Here is a 16,948-nt window from a genome sequence, read left to right as displayed (position 1 = left end):
TGTAAGCGCCTGCAGAAGGAACAGTTTCACGGGTAGTATTTCAGCACACACACACACACACACACACACACACACACACACAATAGAGACAGTGGGAAAAATTGTGCTTTAAGGTTAGTACATAAATAGTAAATAGTAATAGTAATAGTAAATAGTTCATAAATGCACCAAATTTGACTTCATTCATTGGTTCGTCATCCATGCAGTGTGTATCCTGCGCACGTCTCGGCAACTTGTTTGTTTGTTTAGAAGTTTATTAGGACAGAGTACAATCACACGAAGCACAGAGGCAGAGATGTTTGGGCCAGATTGTAGCTCGTAGGTCATTTCCATCTGTAGCCCCGGTAAGACAATACAAATATAGTACTGCACAAATAGACAATATATATAAAATATACAGATAAGCAATAAAATAACTATACAATATATAAACAGGCAATAAAATATGTATTTTGCAAGTTGAAAGTGCTATTGTTGTGATATTATTTTGGTCATCTGGGGGCCGTCAGATGTGACATCAGAGTGGTGACTTCCGAACAACTGGTACTTTGGATTTTCGGTTATTGAATTGCAATTTTTGTAAGTCGCTTTGGACAAAAGCATCTTCTAAATGACTGGAATGTGATGTAATGTTCTCCGGCGAACCTCATGTGTGTGTGTTTTTTGGACCATGTATGACTTTCCAGTTTGGATAAGAGGCGGTAAAAGCAGTTTGGCCAGCAGGTGGCGTCGGTGCTGCCGTTGGAGGCTCTGGAGAAACGCTGCCTCTTCAACCTCTTGTTTTACCGTAAACGTCCGATCGCAGCGAGAAGAAGCCGACGAGGTCCACGCCGAGCACTCCTGAGTGGATTTCGCGCACGAGACGAGCGGCGAGTCTCCTCTGCAGGACGCGGCAGTGCTGAGGCAGCAGGATGATGGGGCTTAACTCCAGCTGGAGAGGATCTCCCCCCCTTAAAGCTTTCCGTGGCGGCTCATCCGCTGTCACCTCGAGAGTGCGAGCCGAACGCGTCGCTTTGAAAGCAAGTGTTAGAAGCGTCGACATGACGGGAAGGTACCGCCTCGGGTCGGTTAATCCCGACTTCAACCTTCGCAAACGGCTTTCCGATCATACGACTTATGATTCGGAGGAATTGTGTCGCAGATGAACGCGGCGTGTTCCTGATCTTCTTCAAAATGCCGAGAGTTGATGATGTACTTTGAGCGATCATGCTCCGACCTTCATGTCTCTGGCGAGTATCCTGGACGAAACGAGACCTGGATCTTCTGCCGCGGTGAGCGCATAGGCCATGGGGCCTCCGGGGTCGACCGGGGACGGAGGGAGAGGGCCTCCCGGTCAACCCAGGTCAATCGTGGTGGTCCGTTCCTCACCGGAGGGGGAGCGATCTCAGTGCACGAGCTTTTTGGCAAAGGTAAGGCGGTCATTTGGCTTTTCCTTTTCTACTCGTAGGTCTTACCAGACTTTTTAAATCTGGAGTGTGTACACAGTTGATCATGGCAATCTGAAGTGAATCGCCTCCATCTCCTCCCTCCAGACAGATACTGACTCACCACTCCCGTTTTTGGAGAGAGTGCCGGGAACTCTGTCGGACCTCGCCACGGCCAAGCGAAGGCACAAGAGCACTACGGACATCCCGTACCGGGGAAATACTTGCCTGCTTCCGCCTTACACTCCTTCCCTTGCGGATAAAAAAAGGGAAGATATCTTGCGCCGCTGCTCTTTGAGGGAAACCAGCGTTGTGTCACGGTACCCTCGCCACACCCTCAGCGTGCCCGACATGGACAGCGCTTTCCGTCTTACCGCCATCAACAGCAGCCCCGTGCAAAGCATACCCATCTCCCCAGCCCACAGCTCCGTATCGAGCCCCTCCAGAGAGGCCGAGCGGCTGGCCAAGGCGCGGAGCAAACTTCTGGACAGTGACTTCAACCAAACCCCTACCATCCCCCCGGAAACCAGGGAACAGCTGCGCTACGTTTCCAAAGATGGGAAGTGTCGCGTCAACCTGTGTCACATCTCCGAGAAGGGTCGATTCCTGTCCGACATCTTCACCTCCTTCGTGGACCTCCAGTACCGCTGGTTTCTCTTCGTGTTCATGATGTGCTACATCACCACCTGGTTCCTGTTCGCCGGGCTCTACTTCTTGAACGCCTCGCTGCGAGGCGACATCGGACAGGAGAGACCCCTCGAGGGCCTTCACGCCGACCCGACGCCGTGCTACATCGGCGTCGACGACTTCATCTCGGCTTTGCTCTTCTCCGTGGAGACGCAGCGCACCATCGGTTACGGGTCTCGCACCGTATCTCCGTCCTGCCGCGAAGGCGTGCTCCTGGTCATGATGCAATGCATCGTGGGCTCCATGATCGACGCACTCATGGTGGGTTGCATGTTTGTCAAAATCTCCCGGCCCAAAAAGCGAGCCGAGACCCTCCTCTTCAGTCGCACTTGCGTCATCGCCAACCGAGACGATCAGCTGTGCTTGATGTTCCGGCTGGGGGACCTGAGGGAAAGCCACATGGTGGACGCCAAGGTCCGCGCCAAGTTAATCAAGTCCAGGCCGACGGCCGAGGGAGAGTTCCTGCCGCTGGAGCAGACGGAGATCGACCTCGGTTACGAGACCGGGTCGGACAGACTCTTCCTCGCGGAGCCTCAAGTCATTCAGCACAGCATCGACTCCAGCAGCCCGCTGTGGGAGCTCGGGCCCGAGCAGCTCAGACGCCAGCAGTTCGAGATCATAGTTATCCTGGAAGGGATGGTTGAGGCCACGGGTAAGTGACTTCCAGCTTCTGCGACAGGAGCATACCGGTGTTTCCTCCAAGGGAAAACAAAGTCCTGGGATGTTTCCTGTGACGACGCTTTCTCATTTCCACTTTTAGTCCCAGTGGGAGGTTTGGAAGCAAAACCCCTTTGTGCAGGGAAACCGCAAAATTCTAGCACTTCGATAGCTCCTGCACACAAGGAAGTTAAAGCCTCCTCTCTGAAGGCCTCGCAACTCGCCATCCCGGTGGGTTCCATTTGGATGTTTGAGATCTGAAGGAGGCTGCTTGACAAGCAGGAAGTGAAGCGACCTCCACTCGGTTTGGTCTCCGAGAAGATGGAGTTAATGGGAATTCTTTGCTGAGCGAATAGTCAAGTACTGTTAAATCTGCGTCCTTTCCCGGAATTAAAAGGAAATATATAAAATTGTCCTATCTGCTCGTTGCAGTGTCACTTATGAATTAGCTTCGCCAGCCCGACACACGATCCTCCTTCTGTCCGTGCCTTTACAATGAGGCATCGTGAATAGAGGAACATCAGAAACCTTCCGTGAAGCTAGCAGTTATCAAACAGAACTTCATTCCTACAAGAGTGGACTGTTGCTGCAAACTGCATTTCAGTTTCTGTCAGGAAACCTCCACATGTTCATCTCTGCTGCCTCCTGTCTTCTCCTCAGTGTCTCCAAACCAGTCACCCATAGCTTCCCTCACCTACGTCTTCTTCCTCTTTCCTGTCATTCTGGCTGATTCCTGCACCTCTTCTCCACCCTCTCCATTGCTATGGACTGTTGACCTTCAGTACTTCAACTCCTCCACCTTCTTCATCTCCACTCCCTGTAGCTTCGTTTCATTTGGGTTCCAAAACCAGACACCTTTCCTTTGCTTCTGGCTGGTACTCTTATCACCTCTGACCCTTTCCTCCACCCGTTCCAACCTGCTTGCCCTGGTCGCTCTGGACTGCTGACCTTCGGTACTCAAACTCCTCCACCTTCTTCATCTCCACTCCCCTGTCGCCTCACCGCTCCCTTGGTCAAAGTTAACTTGGCTTGTCCAAATGTTATGAACTTGACATTATGACTTGTTTCATGTATGCAAGTCCTGATGACCTCGGCACTGTCCTTTGTGCACAGGGATGATGTGCCAGGCCAAAACGTCTTACATCGAAACGGAGATCGAGTGGGGGGCTCGCTTCGAACCCTGCATCACCCTGGAGAAGGGCTCCTTCAGGGTCGACCTCCGTCGCTTCCACGCCACCTATCAGGTGCCGCTTCCGAACTGCAGCGCTCGCCAGGCGCGCCAGTCGATGATGCTGACCAAGGGCAAAGTCCAGGACTCCAGAGCGGGCGGGGACTGGGGAGCCTGGGCCGAGGGCGCCGGCGGGGAAGACCGAGACAAACCGGCGCTGCGAGGACACGCTTTTGACAACATCCAGGAAGAGGCGGTGTCCGAGGGACAGGGAAGCAACGGGAGTGCGGAAATAATTTGGCCGTGATGTGGCGCAGCTGGTGGTGGCGGCGCCCTTGCAAGGCAACTCTCCGCCATCGGTATGTGTGAGCGGGTGGATGCTATCTAGCGTAAAGCGCTTTGAAATGGCACACACACCGATCACAGCGTCGTGTTTGCAGCCGGATCAGTCTAGATTTCAGTTTAATCCCTTGTTTAGCGTTTGGCTGTGCCGCCGGCAGCCGGCAGCTTAAAGCTCTTTACTTCTGTAACCGTCACGTATTCTCAGGTGTCTCCAGCGTCTGACGAGCCTCCAACTCCAGGTTTTGAGCTGCTAAAGACTCCTCCTTCTGTATTTTCTGGCTTTTGTTGTGGTTTTGTGTACCTCCTTTCAAATGAAAACACTTCCGGCATACAACTCCACATTTAAGCAAGGTGCGTGAAGCACAAAGAGGGAGCTGCATTGTACCTTTGTACATCCAGAAAAAGCAGCTGACTGTGGTTGTATGATGAAGGCTGGAGTGGCGGAGAAGTATGCTAGAGTGGTGCAGGACTTGTATGACAGCAGTCAGGTGGAGTAGGTGTTTTGGAGGAAGTTCAAGGTGGAGATGGGAGAGCCCCTGGGGCTTCCCCTTCTTGTTCGCTACAGTGATGGATAGTCTTACAAATGAGGTGAGTCGGGGATCTCCATGAACTATGATGTTTGTGGATGACATTGTGAGAGCAGGGAGTGGGTGGAGGAACACCGAGAGAGGTGGAGGAACGGCCTGGAATGGAGGGAGATGAAGGTTAGCCACAGAAAGTCAGAATACATGTGTGAATGACAGGAACCCAAGTGGAAAAATGAGGCTTCAGGGAGTGGAGATGAAGAGTGGAGGAGTTTCCATAATGAGGGTCATCAAGCCAGAGTGATGAAGAGGTGGAGGAACAAGTATCAACCAGAATGCAAGGAAAGATGTAGAAGATGGAGGTGAGGGTAGCTATGGGCGTCTGGACAGGAAGATGTGGAGGTTCTCCTAAGGAGTGAGGAGGTTCATGGATGGAGGACAGGAAGTTAGTCAGTGTGAGAGGAGATGGTTAGATGTTTAGCTGAAGGGAGCAGAAGGATTGACGATACAGCGGCAGGACAGCGAAACGTAGACACTGTAAAGTTGAACACATTTTTATTGCTCACAGATGAAGTTTAACATCATGGATGAAGATCTAATGCAAACGTGTCCTACCAACCTTCTGCACCATCGTCTGAGGGTCACGTAAACAAGTTCTCGATGGGGCAATGGAACGGCAGAACGTATTAATAATAATAATAATAATAATAATCAGAGGAGGTTCGCGCGTTCAGTGTCCTCACAAGATTCGTTGTCAAGGCGTTGCAGGAATCGCACTCAGGGTGGCGCTAAAACTCCAACTCACCGGTTCAGAAACCGGGGGAGCAGATGCAGAAACCCAAACAGTGGACGGTTTCCTCACGTGGAAAAACATCTGCGACTCCACCGTTCATGACCGAAAGGCACCGACAGAAGCGGAGGTTCAGATGTGCGACGTGTACAGGTAGGTCCTTTTGATGCTCCAGTCCGGAGGGAAGTCCTGCACGGCGTGGCTTTTGACGTGCCTCTGCATGTCCACCAGGCTGCTGCAGAACTCCAGGCACGCCGTGCACTGGTACGGGGAGGCGCCGCCGTGGGTGCGCAGGTGCTTTATCATGGCCGAGTAGTCCCTGGAGCGCTGGCCGCAGAGGCGGCACTCGAAGGGCTTTTCCCCTTCGAGGGGACGGGGAAGAAGAGGACGCCCGGTCAGAAGAAGCAGGTGAAGCCATCGGAGGAAAAGTCGGAGTTGTTTTTTTTTTTTTGCTACCTGTGTGAATGCGGTGGTGAGTCAGCAGCTGGTGCTTCAGGCTGAAGTGCTTGTTGCAGTGTTTGCACTGGTACGGCTTCTCCTGGCGCCCAGAGGACGCCGGCGCCACCAGATCCACGCCTTCTTCTGCGCGCGACAGAACCACCGAGCCGGCTTCTGCTGCTCAGCAAGAACAACGACAGACACGTCACAACCAGCAAGACCCACTTGGACCTGCATATATATATATATATATATATATATATATATATACTGCTCAAAAAAGTAAAGGGAACACTTGAACAACACAATGTAACTCCAAGTCAATCCCACTTGTGTGAAATCATAGTGTCCACTCAGGAAGCAACACAGATTCATTTGGACTTGTTTTAAGGACATTACATCAAAGTTGGATCAGCCTGGAGTTTGTTTTTACACTTTAATTTTGAGTGTGATTCCTAATCCAGACCTCCATGGGTTGATACAAGTGATTTCCATTGATCATTTTTGTGTGATTTTGTTGTCAGCACATTCAACTGTGTAAAGAGCAAAGTATTTCATAAGAATATTTCATTCATTTAGATCTAGGATGTGTTTTTTAAGTGTTCCCTTTATTTTTTCGAGCAGTGTATATATATGTATATATTCATATATATATGTACATATGTGTGTTTGTTTATGTGTCCAAAAATGCAAAAAGAGGAGGAGCTACAAGAACTAAATGCTACCAGACCATCTGGACCATTTACTGAGACACCAGATGATCATGAGGATTGTTTATTGACACATGCAACCGTCCTCTCTATGCACACACACACACACACACACACACACACACACACATTTATACATGCATATACATATAAATACATACATAAAAACATACACATATAAATAAACACGTCCTTATAAATATAGTATACATGTGCACATATATATATGCATAAACATGCACACACACACACACACACACACACACACATATATATTATACATACATTTATTGTTCAGATTTATGAATGGAAAGAAAGAGGACATGAAGTGAGTTAGTTTTAAAGGAGAGGTTTTGATGTAAAGAAACAGGAATAAATATATGTGTAAGAATAAAATATGTATAGTATATGGGTGTGTAAATATAGTATATATTTATATATGTATATAAATAAAGATGTACATAAATATGAATGTATGCATATATATGAATGTGTATATAAAACCTAAAATATTAAATTGCATATCAGACATGTCATATGAATGGCCCTTTCACTACCGTGTGGCGCGGGGATGGGAGTGTGTGTGTGTGTGTGTGTGTGTGTGTGTGTGTGTGTGTGTGTGTGTGTGTGTGTTGAGGGGGGGGTGTCTCACATCACACACCAGAATGGAATCTGCCTGGATTGGTGGGCGGGGCTTAGGTCAGACACGACATCCTCCTTTGAGGTGTGACATTTTTGTGTTTTGGTTGGACATCCAGCTCTCCACTTCCACTGATGTTTGACCTTGTGTCCTGTTGCCGAGGAACGTGGCAGTCGCGCAGGATCCCGCCGTTTGCCCTCCAAATTTTGCGGCGGCAGTCCAACTGCTGGTATTCTGGCAGCAGGATCAGACCCCGTGGCTTCAACACACTGAGCCGGAGTTCGACCTCCGAAAAATCACGATGGACAATTTGAAGTACCAGCAAGATTCCTCATCTACCCTCCTCATGATGGAATCGCTAAGGGACGCCGAACGAGCCTGCTCAGCTGAGGAACATATTTGCTCTGCTTAGTCTACATGTTGGATCCATCGGAGGCCCCAATTTGCGCTACCTCAACAAGGGAAACGCCATAAGCTGCTCTTCAATCAAGAACTGGTTTCCAGTGGACGCCTGCAGGTGGATCCAAGTGCTCGGAGGAGTGACCTTCCGGAAACTACCCCAAACCCCTCGGTTGACTGCATTGGAACGCCAGTTGGGACCTTCTTCACAAGGTTGGTGACTGCGTGTTCTAATGGGCTTCAGTTTGCGTGGCTTCTGTCACCACGGGAATAGCGTAGCTTTTTTTGTGTGCTCAAGGCTCGGTGGTGGACCTTGGTAACCACTGCCTGATCGATGTAGTCTTTTGAAACCTGCACCGGCTCTGGTCATTTGTCCTTGCTCATGTGCTTGTACCTTCAGTTGCTTGCTGTGTTTCGAGGTAGCTCCTGCTTTTCCTGCTACAGTCGCCAAGCATGGGTTGGGGCATCACATCTCAACAGTTAGCCGCCAAACCGGCTAGAGACCAAGCAGAGTGAGCCAGGGCTTGAAATCTCGCGTTGCTCTAGAGGCCAATGGGCCTGGCCTCTGGTCCCTGAGGTCCCTGAGGTCCCTGAGGTGATTTCTGCTGCTTCAACTAGGTGATCATTGGGGACAGATCCCTGATCCCCAACATCCAGGGTACTTCTACACCTTCCAAGCTGTGTTTGGTGCGGGGCTGCTTCTGGGTGCTTTCAATTTTGGGGGTCTTTGAGTTTCTGCAGATGTCTTCAGGCCCGACGGGGGCGGCGCTGACATTTCAGGTTTTGATGGATTTTGCGCCGTGAAGTTTGTCATTGCTGTTCCTGCTCCTATTGTCCCGACTCACTGGACCCGGCCAAGTACCAGTGACTTCTTGGGGTCATTGCATTTCACCGCAAGGAGCTGTACCCTCTCGCATTGTAGTTCTTGCACTCCAGTACTGGACTGGATTGAGTCGATATCAAGGAATTCATGGTTCAAAATGTGGACTTCTGCTTTTGTTTGGTCAAAGTGCTGGTTCTCTTGTTCAGACGTCCGCAGCCTCCTCTGGATGAAGTGACTGCAAATGAACTTTTTGTGTTTTCTAAAATATCATAATGCACAGAAACGTAGCAGGTCTCAAAACTTATCAATCTCACTTCAATCTTTTTTTTTTTTTTTTTTTAATTTCCAAATCTGTCATCAGTTTCCTAATTTTGAAACCTAAGGTAATCTTTTGAGGTGAAATTTCTGGGTGCCATTATAAACAGGATGCTGATCTGCGAAGAGGCGTACTGTAGTAGTGGAAATTGAGAGAATGAACCACAACAGTTGAAGCTGCACCGCAAAAACACAACCCACGGCGTCCGGCTTCGATTTTTAAAAAAGTTTCCAGTCCGACGTGGCGTTGGCGTCCTGTTTGCTCTCGGCCCAGGCGGCTCTTAAAGCTAGCCGTTGTCTGCTACGTATATTTGTGTTCTTTAATATATGCACCATTGAGCCCTTTTGTATATGATGGGATGGACGTCAACAGCGACACGTAGAACCTCCAACGTGAGCGGTGAAATCAATCACCTAAAAGGGGATGAGAACTTCCACGCCTGCTGGTTGCATCTCGGAGTTCAGAGCGTTTGCTTTCAAATGAATCTGTATTGCTATAAACAATCCTTTTTTTTTTTTTTTTTTTCATACGTTTTCCTTTTTTTTTTTTTTTTTTGTATTTAAGCTGCATTTATAAATGACACCCTTGGCCTCAGGGTGTGAGTGTGATGTTGCAATGAGGTGGGGATAACAAGTGTGTGTGTGAGCTGACTGAATAAGTTAAACGGTCACACTTATCATTAACACCCACACACACACACACACACACAGATTGCGTGACATGGTGCCGTACATTCGAATGCAATATTTATACACACCATTTTTGATGTGTATCTGAAAGCCCAGCGTTTCGAGGCAGTACATACTGTACAGCGCGTCGCTAAGTTTATCTGCTAAACCACAATACTGCTCCTGCTGCATCGCGTTCTCAAAAACCACAAGTGCCTTTATCACTTTCCATTGCGTCGCTCTGGGGCTGGAGACTCTGAGATCTTTTTATTTATTTAAAAAAATAAAATAAATTCGAATTTTTTTTTTTTTTTTTTGGAATATGGTTACCTGAAAGGCGAGCAGGATCTGTGAGGAGTCCAACACAGCACTGCTGGCAGTCTTGACTTTTCTGGGCGCTGCCTTCAAGAACCTCGGGGTAACTGGGGAGGAGATTACTCGTTAGATTACTTCGTCGTCGATGGCGTTATTAGAAAAAAAGGAATTTTCCGCCCGTCGAAATCATTTGAATATTCATGCTCTGCCTTGTCGGTGGAAAATCTTGAATTTTGCACCGAGCTGTGAATTTTTAGGGGACTTCCCTTGTCAGATAACCGTGCCGCTCGGCGTGGAACGCTGCGTACGAGCCCGCTCAGGTCTTGCACAAGATCAGACTTTCCTACAGGTGAACCGTGAAGTTAATTTTGCGCTTGTTTGTCGACGTCTGGCTTCGAGAACAGTGGGAGCCGCCGCGTTTCGTTTTAACCCTCCTCTTGTGTTAGGGTAGCCAGCGACCCGTTTTAGTTTTTAAATGCATAAAATAATCACTTAAATTTTTTTTAATTGCATCAAGGCTTCTTGACTTTGTCAGGAACCTTGATTTCAACAAAATTCAACAAAAACATTTTTTTTCACTGCATTATAAAATGCTCTAGTTAAAATGATGTCCTTTGTAGTGTTAGGGTCGGTTTCGACCCGGGTATAAAAATAAGATTACAAAGCAATAATTATAGCCAAAATTTAAATCCTAAATGCATTGTCAGCCAACACGATGACAGCCACCTCCTCCCCCAATCATGTGAGCTTCTGGGGATGCTCATTTGTCCAGGATTGCTCTTAAAAAAACAAAGCAAACAAAGATGAGCATGTCCAGTCACGTCCTTGACATGACCTCTGGACTGCAGGGTCACAATTGTGACAATTTTTTTACCACCTATGACTTTGGACAAGAACTCCTCAAGAGAGAACTTACCATGGTGGGCACAGTGAAGAAAAATAAACCTGAGTTGCCTGCTGAAATGGTGCAGGAGAAGGACAGGGCTCCACCTTCCTCCAAGTTTGCTTTTACAGACACCACTGTTGTCTCATATTGTCCAGAAAGAAGACAGAATGTGATACTTCTGTCTGCTCCTCACAAAGCTGCAGCTTTGTCATCAGGAAGTGACAAAAAGCCCACAATTATCCTTGACTATAATAAAAACAAAGGAGGAGTGGACAACCTGGACAAGCTGACAGCACCTTCACTTACCAGCGAATGACCAGAAGATGGCCGATGATATTTGTGTTATGACCTGTCCTGTGTTTCAGTGTGTTCATTTTAAAGGGTTAGGGTTAACCAGTTTGACCAGTTAGGGCTAACTCTGGTAACACAACACCCTTTAATTTATTTATATTATTCTCTTGAGGTTAATTTTTCTGTTTTTTATTGAAATCGAGAAGTATACGAATAACAATAAGAAGGCCCAGAGAACCACAACAAAAAAATTCAAATCCAATATTTTCATGGATAAGGAAGCCTAACAAGGTAACCAAGAGATGAGAAAAAGAATCGGAATTTAAATTTTTATTTTCAGTGTATTTTAAAGCTGATTTAAGACACGGGTCGAAACCGACCCGTTAACACCGGGGATGCTACCAGAAAACTAACACAGGAGGAGGGTTAAGTCGTTCAGCCAGAAACAGCTCACGACGGGTTGGACACACACACACACACACACACACACACACACACACACACGGAACGGTGAGTCAGTGGCCGGTGCTGCTGCGAAGAACCGTTCCCACCGGGATTCTAAATGAGTCGTTCAAAAGAGCCGTATCGGAACGAACGTTCGTCCTGGACTTACATGGCCTCGCCGGCATCGGTCATCGTTCTCCCGCCGGTATTTCTTTTCTTCAGCAGGATTTCGCCGGCGTCCCCGGACCCGGCGGCCCCGTCGCAGCGGCTCTGGGTGTAGAAGGGGTAGAAGCCGGCGTAGTCCACCCCGGGGGGCCTCAGCAGGTGGGGGTCCGGCAGGGGCATCAGGTAGGACAGGGACAGCTGCTTCACCGTCTGACGGGGCTGCGAGGCGAACAGCTGCGAGTACGTCTCCCGGATCTCCCTCAGGTTGCCCACCGAGCTCCACATCTTGTGGGGCAGAACCCAGGGAGGGCAGGGGGACGACAGGCTACGTTTGATGACGCTGTCCCTGCCGGCGTGGGCGTCCGACGGCGCGGGGAAGCGATCGTCCTCCTTGGTCGGGGGAGGACTGTCGCGCTGAGTGGAATCGGCCTTTTCTTTCACGTCCGCTCGTCTGTTTGGCTTTCCGGCTCCGAGGGCGTCCAGTCGTTTCAGGCACTGCTCCTCCAGCGGCGGCATCTCCAGCAGCTGAGCCGCCCTGAGCAGGCCCAGGAGGTCGTCCGCCGACACCTCCAGGCTTTCGGTGTAGGCGAAGTCCAGGACTTGCTGGAAAACGTGGGGCGAGATCTCCTCCAGGACGCAGTGGAAGGAGACGCTGGTTTTGGGCCGGTCGAGCCGCCGCGCCAGGACGCCGCTGGCGCAGGCCAGGACGAGCCGGTGGGCTCGGAAAACCCGACCCCTCACGGAGACGACGGCGTCGCAGAACGAGCCCGAGCGGCGCAGGGCGTCCGCCTGCCGCAGGAAGAGGGAGTACCGGTCGTTGCTGATTCGAATCATCTCCCAAGACGGTCGGCGGGATCGTCCTTCAAATCTGAGACGAGAGAGAAATCCCGTCACATCCCGGCGTCCGATTTGTAATTTCCAAGCGCAAAACATTCGCTCGCTGGATTTAATTCGCCGTCAACGAAAGCAGCAGCGTTTATCGCGGTGATAATATGTGAATATCCTGTCTGCGTGTGGAAACGCGTTGTGTTTTGATGCAGCCGCTGCAGCCGCAGAGCTTCGGCGGAGCACGAAACCATGACTCAGGACTGGATGAGTAAACGCCGTAACGTACCGGCTTTGACAAAATATAAATAACCCGCGTGATAAACATCACTGAAAACACGTTCGGGGTCGTATTTCTAAGAACTCGGCGACATGAAAAGCGCGACGGACGATGACCTTCGGCGATTTGTCGGGCGCCCGGCCGAGGTTTCGGTGACCGGAAATGGAAAGTTTGAAGAAAGAAAGGGCGTCTTCGTCCATCAGCTTCATCCACCTGGTGTTTCTCTCCTCTGCGCCGAAGCGCCGCTTTAACTTTCTGCCCGCTCTCGGTGAGTTCGCACATCCGAAGCTGCACTTTCGAGATGTCGATCTGCACTTTGTCAGTCCACGCCGACGTTTTTAAATTGACGCTCTTTCTTTCAACATCCTGTTAATACTGTTGACGTTTCTTTGCCCTTTTTCGCTTAGTTATTGGTGTGGGAGGCAAAATAAAGAATTTCATTGCGGCGAAACGCGCACTGATGACGCCAACACTTTGAATCTTAAATGAAATAATGAAACTGTCGGCACAGCGACGTGTCATGACCTTTTCGCTTTTGAGAGCTTTTAAAGCTTCTTCTGGAAGCGTTTGGGTCGGCAGGGCGATGGCGGCGGAGGCTCGGACCGCTTTGACGCGACGCAGGACGGTGTCGTTATTCGGCGGCGCCGAATCCAGTTTGCAAAGGCTTTCGCGCTCGTCTGTTCCGAAATAGTATTCGAATAATATTAATTCCTGTTACATGCGGTCGGTTTAGCGCCGTAAAACCATAGCAAATTCCTTGTCGTTGCAAAATGACCCGGCAATTCCGATTCTGAATATTTAAAGTGTCTAAATTCTCACATAAAACCCACTTTGAAAATTTCTGTCAAATAATACTCATTGATAATTCGGGATTCAAATCCCTGCAACAAGTGGAAGCATCAAATACGAACATATAATTGTATTTCTCTTTTTATGTTGCATTTTTTTTTTTTTTTTTTTTTTTTTTTTTTTTGCAATAACCCACAGACACCAGCAACATCCTCTTAAATTTAAGACATTTTAATTTAAATTATTTTAATTAACACACACTTTTAGGTTGCAAGAAAATTGCTGCTTTTGTTTCGGATCTTTACGGCCATTTTTTTTTTTTTTTTTCTAGAAATGCGTCCCATCCTGAGACCCTCCGTTGCAGGAAGAGGCAAATTCAGTCATTTTAATTTATTTGAATTAATTCCCTTTTTTTTTTTTTTTTTTTTTGTGCCACACCACTGAAATTTATCAGACGTTGGAAATGACCTTAATTTTTCAACAACCGCTCCAAGGCGCCGCGAAGCCGCCACACTTTTCCAGAAGCAAAGCAGCACAGCGAGAACAAGATGTTCCACCTACCTGCTCTTCAGAGGAGAACTCTCCTCGGGGGAGGAAGGCGGCGGCGCCGATCATCGCCGCGGGCCGCCGAATCGACGAGTGACGCGTCCTCTCGACGCAGGTTTGAAGGAAAAGGGGTTTTCCTCCTCAGCCCTGGAGCTCCTCCTCCACATCTCACCGGTTCATTGATTATTCTGACAGACACACCGGCAGCTGGCACTCCAGCGAGTGTGTGGAGATTCTAGATCTTTGCTCTGTTGAAGGTAAGAGAACTTTCTAGATTATTTTGTGCCAAACCTCCGCCGTGGGCGTTTTTTTTTTTTTTTTTTTTTTTTTGTGCCAGGTTGAGAAAGTCATGCCGGTGTGTATTTGCGCTGCGCCGTCTTCTCCTCCCCTGCTGGTCACTCAGCTCAAAACCACTTCAGATGTTCTGGTCCGAGAGCCCGACCTGCAGCCGTTCTTAAAACGGCGTTTGTTTGAAATGTTCCCTCTCGACGTCGCGTTCGAGCGAATTCGACGTTGCGCGGCCGTCCGGTTCATTTCAGCTGCGGTGAGAAAAGTTGTTTCCGAATATTAGCATCGAAGGGAAATCTTAAAAACGCCAATAATATGAGACGATATTAAACCCACTTTCTTTCAAAGTCATCATTTATGACCCAGGTGGAATTACTTTCTAGCTGTGAGGCCAGAGGTCACGGACTGTCATTTCCGGACTATAACCCGCTATTTTTTCCACACGGCGGCTTAAACGATGACACGGCTAATTCATGGATTTTTTTCCGACACCGAAGACGTCGACTTTTAGCGCGCAGGAGGAAAACCAAGCCTGCGATCAGGATTTTTCCTTGTGTTATTTATTATTCGTCTTTTTCAGCCACCGCTCGGAAAAAGCACTTCCCATGTTACCGATATGTATGTATTGAATTAAAAGTTTAAAAAGTGTTTGTGTGTAAATATCTCATGGCTTATAGATGGACGTGCAGCCTTTATATGTACGCATATTTATTTAGTTATTTTTAGCTTTATTTTTAGTTATTTTAGGTGCGGCTTATATTCAGGTGCGCCCTATCGTCCAGAAATGGCGGTATGTCCTGCATGACATGTGAAAAACAGGGTGAACTTGGTATCTCTGCTAGCCTGATGAATGAATGAATGAATATTCTCCATTAAAAAGGCTCCATCAGACACATTTAAAAAAAGTATTTTATAATGGGACTGATGGAGGTCAGCAGAGGGAGTTTTTTCAGACTTACCTGTTTGGTTCTTTGCACTGTCACAGAAAACCATCCTGCTGCTGTTTCTCCAAACACCATGATGGTCCTACTTCTTGACCTTTGCACTAAACCGTCCAAAAAAACCCAAAAACAAACAAAAAACCTCTGCAGCTCCTCTCCCGTACCTGCCTGCACTTTATTCTTCATACCTCAGTTTAATGTCGGTTGTTTAAAGTAACAGTGCGCTTTACTGCTTCCCTGCGCCTTATATTCAGGTGCGCTCAATAGTCCAGAAATGACGGTATGCTTTTGTCTCCAACGCCAGCGGTGTCGTCGCTCAAAGCGGTGCGTTACGTGGGCGTCATGAGGCGTGGCTGCTTGGGTTCTGGTGTATGTAAACACTCGTACGAGACGGGACGAAGCAGGAATCCATCAGGAAGCAATGTGTGTGTTTGTGTGTGTGTGTGTGTGTGAGTTTATTTTTCCATCTAATTCGTATTATTCAGTGACGTTTTGCATGTTTTGCAAGACCTGCTGGCTTTCATTTCGGCGGCTCGGGTTCGAGCGAGACATTTTCCGGGATGGAGAAATTGACTTACGGTCATTTCCAGATTATTTAGCGCACCTGAATATAAACTGCACCTGCTAAAAATAATTAAATGTTTATAAATATAGGCTGCACTTGTCTAGAAGCCGCCTTGTAACATGAGATGTTTACACTCAACATTTTTTTTTAACTTGCATACCGGAAATGTTTTTTCCCCGATCAGTGGCCGTAACACGGCTGATGAAGAAGATTAATATTAAATAAAACAAGAAAAGTCTGTTTTCTATCCCTGCTTTGTCGTCCTCCAGCTGATCTTCCTGACGCGCATATTAATCTTTAAAAGTCGTCTTCCTCTGTGTCGGAAGTGAACGGCCTCAGAATTTCATCGTGATGTGACGAGGCTAAATGTGAAGCTAGTTAGCATCCAAAAAAAACAAAAATTAGCCACATTGTTTGAGCCGCCGTGGGAAAAGTAGCGTCTTGAGGATAATAATTAACTCCTTCATAAGTCGGGTCATAAATTGCGACTTTGACAGGAAGTGTGTCTAATATTATCTAACACTGATATTAGGATATGACTTTTTTTTTTTTCCCTTCCACGTTCGCCGTCCTCTGCTCTCAGCGCCCGTGCGGTCACAGATATCCAAGATGGCCGCCTCGGCGGCGACGCTTCGAGCGCACGCCGTCTCATCAGACGACCATTTCCCGGGATCTCAAAATCGACGAGATGGCAGGTTACGATTTCGTACGCGACGAACATCGGAAAGAACCCGACGGAAAACCCTGAAAGCACGGGAGCGAGGATCTCGCCGGCCCTGACCGGCGGCGGCGAGGAGCCTCCTTGCGGCGTGGGCGAGCGTCCTGACCTTTACGGCGTCGCTCATGATTATTTGCTCACTTATTCCGCTCGCCGCCGCGCTGACACTTAAATGTCAGTTCGGGCTTCGCGTGCTCAGGGCTGCACCTAACAGTAATCTCTAGACCGCCGTCCTCCCCGCGATGACAAACACGCCGTCCCCCTCGCCGGTTCGCCGGAGCCCCCCCTCCCATGAGTCAGCGCAAACGC

General features: G+C 48.5%; 2 protein-coding genes across 3 annotated transcripts; one reads left to right on the top strand and one right to left on the bottom strand.

The window, feature by feature from the left end:
• Positions 1–1,006: 1,006 nt before the first annotated feature.
• Positions 1,007–4,250, top strand: kcnj20 (potassium inwardly rectifying channel subfamily J member 20). The gene is made up of 3 exons (XM_086155177.1): positions 1,007–1,409; positions 1,533–2,763; positions 3,882–4,250. The coding sequence occupies exons 1-3, from the start codon at positions 1,287–1,289 to the stop codon at positions 4,241–4,243; spliced, it is 1,716 nt and encodes a 571-aa protein (XP_086011303.1). The 5' UTR covers positions 1,007–1,286; the 3' UTR covers positions 4,244–4,250.
• Positions 4,251–4,292: 42 nt separating this feature from the next.
• zbtb32 (zinc finger and BTB domain containing 32) lies at positions 4,293–14,367 on the bottom strand. Of its 2 annotated transcripts, XM_086155194.1 has the most exons (5): positions 14,143–14,367; positions 11,692–12,555; positions 9,917–10,008; positions 6,049–6,207; positions 4,293–5,954 (listed from the first exon to the last, which is right to left on the bottom strand). In XM_086155194.1, exons 2-5 carry the CDS (start codon positions 12,519–12,521, stop codon positions 5,725–5,727), a joined length of 1,311 nt encoding a protein of 436 aa, XP_086011320.1. In that variant the 5' UTR covers positions 12,522–12,555; positions 14,143–14,367; the 3' UTR covers positions 4,293–5,724. The 2 variants fall into 2 exon arrangements, with proteins under 2 accessions (XP_086011320.1, XP_086011319.1); XM_086155193.1 differs by having other exon boundaries at positions 4,294–6,207.
• Between the last annotated feature and the right edge of the window lie 2,581 nt (positions 14,368–16,948).

This window comes from Fistularia commersonii, chromosome 11 (assembly GCF_037954325.1).
Source record: "Fistularia commersonii isolate RoL2024-O1a breed Wild chromosome 11, RoL_Fcom_v1.0, whole genome shotgun sequence".
In the NCBI taxonomy this organism is placed as follows: Eukaryota; Metazoa; Chordata; class Actinopteri; order Syngnathiformes; family Fistulariidae; genus Fistularia; species Fistularia commersonii.
Note: the sequence above shows the minus strand (reverse complement) of the source record. Positions and strands in the feature narration are given on the sequence as shown.

Excerpts from the sequence above, each read along its gene's own strand:
- kcnj20 (XM_086155177.1), top strand. The coding sequence starts at position 1,287 with ATGGGGCCTCCGGGGTCGACCGGGGACGGAGGGAGAGGGCCTCCCGGT. Across the intron at positions 1,410-1,532 it reads GCACGAGCTTTTTGGCAAAG|ACAGATACTGACTCACCACT; the intron begins GTAAGGCGGTCA and ends TCCTCCCTCCAG. Across the intron at positions 2,764-3,881 it reads AGGGATGGTTGAGGCCACGG|GGATGATGTGCCAGGCCAAA; the intron begins GTAAGTGACTTC and ends CTTTGTGCACAG.
- zbtb32 (XM_086155193.1), bottom strand. The coding sequence starts at position 12,521 with ATGATTCGAATCAGCAACGACCGGTACTCCCTCTTCCTGCGGCAGGCG. Across the intron at positions 10,009-11,691 it reads ACCGATGCCGGCGAGGCCAT|TTACCCCGAGGTTCTTGAAG; the intron begins GTAAGTCCAGGA and ends TCTCCTCCCCAG. Across the intron at positions 6,208-9,916 it reads AGATCCTGCTCGCCTTTCAG|CAGAAGCCGGCTCGGTGGTT; the intron begins GTAACCATATTC and ends CTTGCTGAGCAG.